General features: G+C 39.9%; 2 protein-coding genes and 1 long non-coding RNA gene across 5 annotated transcripts; 2 read left to right on the forward strand and 1 right to left on the reverse strand.

Annotated features, from left to right (window-relative positions):
- Window positions 1-1,388: 1,388 nt before the first annotated feature.
- Window positions 1,389-2,934, forward strand: LOC122067849 (pentatricopeptide repeat-containing protein At1g19525-like; the record flags this gene model as incomplete). Its single annotated transcript, XM_042631696.1, has 1 exon — window positions 1,389-2,934. A coding segment is annotated over one exon (1,053 nt), but the record flags the coding sequence as incomplete, so codon positions are not given.
- A 1,328-nt stretch (window positions 2,935-4,262) lies between these two features.
- Window positions 4,263-6,012, reverse strand: LOC122067847 (CBS domain-containing protein CBSX3, mitochondrial-like). Its single transcript, XM_042631695.1, has 6 exons — window positions 5,638-6,012; window positions 5,270-5,541; window positions 5,105-5,186; window positions 4,772-4,845; window positions 4,622-4,682; window positions 4,263-4,498 (listed from the first exon to the last, which is right to left on the reverse strand). Exons 2-6 carry the CDS (start codon window positions 5,528-5,530, stop codon window positions 4,356-4,358), a joined length of 621 nt encoding a protein of 206 aa, XP_042487629.1. The 5' UTR covers window positions 5,531-5,541; window positions 5,638-6,012; the 3' UTR covers window positions 4,263-4,355.
- On the forward strand, window positions 4,360-5,283 carry LOC122067848. 3 transcript variants are annotated; one of them, XR_006136894.1, is made up of 3 exons: window positions 4,360-4,477; window positions 4,647-4,840; window positions 5,002-5,283. It is a non-coding gene; the product is annotated as an uncharacterized LOC122067848 (long non-coding RNA). The 3 variants fall into 3 exon arrangements; XR_006136892.1 differs by having other exon boundaries at window positions 4,377-4,477; window positions 4,551-4,840; XR_006136893.1 differs by having other exon boundaries at window positions 4,391-4,477; window positions 4,661-4,840.
- Window positions 6,013-6,028: the final 16 nt, after the last annotated feature.

The raw sequence follows: 6,028 nt of genomic DNA on the forward strand, positions 1-6,028 counted from the left end.
TTGGATTCCTAAGGAATAAATTCGAAAGAGAATTCGCAACACAAATGGGAAGTACAGAGAGAAGAGAAGAAGACCACAGATGGTTCAGTGCAAGTAACAAGTAGCTCTAAAAGCTCAAGGGCTACAACAACAATAGCTGCGAAGAAGAACAAAAACTCCATTCTCCACTTCATTGACTGAAGAAATCTCAAGATTAAATTTACTATTTTGGAAGTTGCAGTTACCTCCATATAAGATTAGAAGGTTTTGACACATAGTAGTTGCCCACTTCCGAAAAAGGAAATCGTGTTACTAGCATAAATGAATGTATCATATGCGTTTAGAGAAATGACCCTAACTCATTCTCTTTACTACCTTTTAACACATGGTGGGATTTTGAATTTTGCAGTGTCAATTTGTGAATCTAGTTAAAGCTCATTATTGGGATTGGCATCTCCAATTCAGATCAGTAGTCATTGGAACCAGGGGAGTTCCTACCTTCTGAAGAGCGGAACTGTGCTTTCCTTCCTTCTGTGGCTGGATTATTTTTTTTTCACTCGCTGACTAGAACAACAATTTCATAGGACTTTCTGATACAATCCACATGAAAGCACCACATGGTGAATCTGGGTTGCTGAAACTGAGAAGATATTAAATGTGCTTCAATTACCAGTTGTTCTCTGACATCTAATTGTCAAAATGACAGAGCCAGTTCATCTATTCGACCGTAGGTTAACCCACATTTGCATCTTAGTTAAAACACAAGCTATTGTCAGGCCTCTTTGATTATTATTTCTTTCCCACATAATCAACTTTAAAGCTCTACTTTGTCCTTTCGATGGCAGAGGGGTTTTATCTATTATTAGTGCTTAGGGGAAATCACATGCTTGTGCGATTGCATATGGCAATTTAGAGATCACTTGAGTCTGGTTAGATTTGTTAGTAGCCAAAAGCCTTGGCAAATGATTAGAGAGGTAGTACCGATCAATGAAAGAAAATATTACTAGTGTTGGGGTCGGTTTGTCATGGGTAATGTTTCTACAATTAGTACTTTCTTAGTAATCATGGTTTGCATGGAAGATTTCAGGTTTTCATATATAAATATGGAGGAGAGTGAGTGGAGATTATTGCTGGAGTTTGTTATTTTTTAAATACTTTTCATGGTGCAATTTCTTGTACGGTGCTGTTTCTGACTCAAAATGGCTTCATGATTTGGTTCTCCCATTAAAAATCCTGTCTGGTAGTTTTGGTTATTGCTTGTTCTTCCCATGTCCATCTAGGCAGCACCTTGCTTTCATGTATGCATGATATGTGCGTAATGTCTTCATCTTTCTCCATGATAACTATCTTTCTATTGAAACTAGTTTCCTCTGCTTTTTTTTTTTTTTTTTTTTTTTCTTTTCTGGTAGGTTGCTGAACTGGTTCTCAATGAGGAGACTTTCCAAACAAATATCCGTGACTATTCAAAACTCATTGATGCACATGCCAAAGAAAACCGAATGGAGGATGCTGAGAGAATCCTGAAGAAAATGGCTGAAAGGGGTATCCAGCCTGACATCCTAACTTCTATGATCTTGGTTCACATGTACAGCAAGGCAGGGAATCTTGACCAAGCGAAGGAAGCATTTGAGAGCTTGAGAAGTCAAGGCTTCCAACCTGACACAAAGGCCTATCATTCGATGATCATGGCTTACGTAAATGCAGGCCAACCGAAGTTGGGAGAGTCGCTGATGAGAGAGATTGAGGCAAGAGACATCAAACCCACCAAGGAGATATACATGTCATTGTTGAGGTCCTTTGCTGAACGTGGCCACGTTGACGGGGCTCAAAGAATTGCCACTACGATGCATTTTGCAGGGTTCCAGCCTAGTTTGGAGTCTTCTGCATTGCTTATTGAGGCATATGGGCAAGCTGGTAATCCTGAACAGGCCAGGAGTAACTTCGATTATATGGTGAAATTGGGACACAGGCCTGATGACAAGTGCACAGCAAGCATGATTGCGGCATATGAGAAGAAGAATATGTTGGACAAAGCCTTGGACCTTCTATTGCAACTTGAGAAGGATGGGTTTGGGCCAGGTGTTGCCACTTATGCCGTGATGGTGGATTGGTTTTGTAAGTTACAGTTGGTTGATGAAGTTGAGCAGTTACTGGAAAAGATTGCTGAGAAGGGGGAGGCACCTCCTTTCAGGCTTCACGCTGGCCTTTGTGATATGTATGCGAGGACGGGAGATGAAAAGAAAGCTCTTAAAGCTCTGCGAGTTGTGGAGGCTAAGAAGGAGCTCCTGGGAGCTGAAGACTTTGAGAGGCTCATAAATGGGCTTCTAGTTGGTGGGCTAGCAGAGGATGGTCGGAGGTTGCATCAGCTGATGGAGGCTCAGGGCTTTGCTGCATCAGAGCCTCTGAAAGTGGCATTCATGGCATCTCAAGCATTCAGGCGCCAAGGACCCACAACAAGATGATGGAACCCGTGGAAGGATTGGTTAGATTGTAACATTATTCCTGAATGAAATGTCTCTCTTTCTCCTTGCTGCTGCTACTAAATTGGCCAAACTCTTACAAACTGCCTACAATGGCCACAAAAAAAAAAAAGAGGAGAAAGTTTTCCTCCAGTGGGCTGGAATCTGGATCGGTCACCACTCTATCCCAAGAAATACGAGGGTTTTATTTTTATTTTTTATGGGTGACAGTTTTAATGTGACTTGGTAAAAACAAACGACGCATGAGTAACTTGATATGACTTGGTCCGAGTCCAGTCAGTTTTTAATACAGGGTGTCTTCGTGACTCTTGACTAGGTTTCTTAGTTTTTTTTTAAATGACTAGGATGCTTTATTCAAATCAAAACCTGATTTTTCAACAGTGGTAAAATATGTTGACTGGGTCTCATTGTAATTTCTAAACTTGACCATTGTCTTTGAGTTTGAGGATGAATGATGAATTTGTGCATTGCATTACTGTTTTTTATTTGGACCTTGGTGCAATGATTAAGGTTGTTCCGTGGTCATGGGTTCGAGTCTGGAAATTACCTCTCTGAGAAACAGGGGTAAGGTAGTGTACATTATGATCCTTCCTAGACTTACCCTCGCAGAGGCGTTTTAGATAATTAGTAAATGCGCATATTAAACATGCATTTTACCGTGATCGAACGTGTAGGTGTCGAATCCAACTAGAAGGGATAATGGCTACGGCGGAGTTGTAGGAGGGAGAGGAGGAAGGGAAGATGATGAGAGGGAACCACCAGCTGGTGGTGCACGACGACCTCCGCGAGATGGCCAAGAAGGCCGCTTGGAGTGTCAGCTCCAGTGCCTCCGCGATGATAACCTTGATACCATCCGGCAGTTGCGTTCCCTACTTCCCTTCATCTCTCTCTCTCTCTCTCTCATATTATAGTGTGTTATAAAATTTTTTGCTCCGTCGTTGCTGATCATTCACTAATTTTCTTTTCGTTCTGAAATTCTTCGTTGGGTTTTCTCCTCCTCTTTTTCTTCCATTCCCTTCCTCGTTTGCTTCGATCAAACTACACTTCATTACATTATTTCGCGCAAAACAGTAAGACATGTTTACTTCTCTCCTGCAATTATTTCCAACTAGATTGTTCTTCCATTTCTATCTATATAAGAACTTTAATGGCGTCTCCCTTCCTTCACTCTCTCAAGTCTCCTAAATCTTTCGTACTACTTTTTTTTTTCTAGATCAGATGGTGCGCAGCCTCATTTGGTAATATTCAGTTTCAGAAAAAGGTCAAGTTGCAAGTAAGCATCTCCAGCCTTCCCCTCTCCCACCCCCCAAAAAAAAGAAAAAAAGAAAAAAGATTCCTGTCTCCATTGTTGTTATTGATAATGTCTTCTTATTCAATGACAATTACTTGGACCTTGTGGTTTCAGTTAGTGGTTCTGTATGTGGATTTCAAGCTTGATGAGAGCTACACACCCAGGAAGATCTGTTTCTGGGCTGGTGATGGATTCCACAACTTGAAGGTAGGTTGCTTATTCTTTTCATGAATTACTGAGATAGCATGGTCCATGTTTTTTAAAAGTTCTCATTAAACCAATCCATCTTATTACAATTAATTGGTCATTCATTTAGGAGACCAATGATGACGTTTTAAGGAAATGCATGGGTTATAGAGTCATTATGCTATCACACCTTTGACTTGAGTGTGTACTATGAGGTTATAGAGTGATTAATCCCTTCCTTGTCAGACACCTCTACAATACCAATTCCTAAATGGCTGTTTTAAGAGTTTATAAGCGCTGGAGATGGATTTTTGCCTATGTTTGGGTTGCATGCATGATGTAGATTGAGTTTGTTATTTTGGATTATAAATGTCTAGCCATTGAAACCAAAGCTTGAATTACAGAGAGATGTGTAAGTGCTAATAGTAATCTCCTTTGATGAACTCATTCAGACGCTTCACCTCTTGATTTTGCTGCTCTACCACTGCCCGAACAACATCTACGATGGAAATCATGCCCACTATCTTTCCATCTATGATGGGTACGTGCCTTATATGATTATCTGTGAACACAAAGAACTCTTATTAATTTTCTATCTTAGGTTTCCCATTCAGACTAGCAATGGAACTTGGTTGTTTGAAAAGCCCAAATAGCAACATATCCTCTGTCAGACTCTTTTACTAACCTGTCATCAATTGCATCGCTTGGAGAATGTTTGTATCAGAGGACACTGTAATCAACTTACTCTGTGATGGACAAGATGAGAAGATGATTACAAATTTAGAAGAATAATTTAAGAAATGCAAGTAGATACTTTGGAAGAACAGGAAATAACCTCATTAGTCATTATTTCTGCAACCCTTGTGTATTTGGACGATCTTCCTTGTGCAATTATCTTCTTCAGGTAATCTGCTTTGCCAAATCCAAACAATTAAGAAGCAGAACAATTTGATGCTCCTTGTGCACATTTTTTCAGTGAATTATTATGCTCACCATGTCAATGGTTGAGTTTGACCTGGTGAGCTTTGAGCTTGTGAACCCTGATTGTTAATTTTGACATTGCAGGAATGAGGGAAAGGGAAGAAGCTAATGATGAATTTCAATATGTAATTTGTGAAGCAGTTACTATGAAAGTTAATTTTTCTATAGAGTCAAGAGTAGCATGTACCTCTCTCTGTAATTATTCCTGCAATCAGTTTTTGCTCCCCCGGCCTTAGAACCACTAAGGATCCAACATTATTATCTGCCATCTGCAAATTTTTTTGCCTCTTGATGTAAATCAAACTTAATTTAGTTGGCATATAATTACATATTCAGTAATGTTCATTGTTACCTTCTTCACGGCGTCATAAACAGTGTCATCAGTACGGCACCAAAGCACAGAGTCATTCTTTTCTTCTCCTTTTGTTGTAAGAACTTCTGCTACTGTTGTATTCTCTATACCTTTTTGTTGCAAGGTAGGAGAAGATATAATGCATTCACAGCGTGAAAATACATTAGATCCAAAAGCTGTACACTGCACATTTGCATGCTTTAGAATTGCATTCTGAAGTGTATGGCGGTGTGACCGTACAACTCGAGCAATTCCTTGCATACTTGATGAGTCTATGCAATGAAAATGTAAGTTAGAGAGAACTCCAGGGCATTGTAAAAGGCTTATTTAGAGATCTGAAAGAAATCTCATGGAGAGGTGAAACATACCTTAAGAGCAGGGCAGAGAATCCAAGGCACAGGTAGTAGCTCTCTCCTGATGGTGATGTTCAAGACAAGAGGCAAGTTTATTTATGGTACTACCAAACTTCCTCTCCTTTTGGTTTTGTTCCAGTTTTGATAAATTCTTTTCTTGAATGATACGGAATGGGGAGGGATCTTTTGGAATTCTTAACTTTGTAAAGCATATAGGGCTTCTTGTGCCCAATGCCCATATCCAGATTTCAACATTAAAGAGCAGGATAGGCTGGAAACCTAAAAAAGTATAATCTGGTTCTGATGAGCGATTCCTTGGCAATCATACTAAGCTAAACACAGAAAATAAAACACTCTAGAACAAGGAAAGACTCCTGAAGATTTAGTCAGTGACCCCCCCCCCCCC

The sequence above is a fragment of the Macadamia integrifolia genome, unplaced genomic scaffold, assembly GCF_013358625.1.
Source record: "Macadamia integrifolia cultivar HAES 741 unplaced genomic scaffold, SCU_Mint_v3 scaffold3167, whole genome shotgun sequence".
NCBI classification, from domain to species: domain Eukaryota; kingdom Viridiplantae; phylum Streptophyta; class Magnoliopsida; order Proteales; family Proteaceae; genus Macadamia; species Macadamia integrifolia.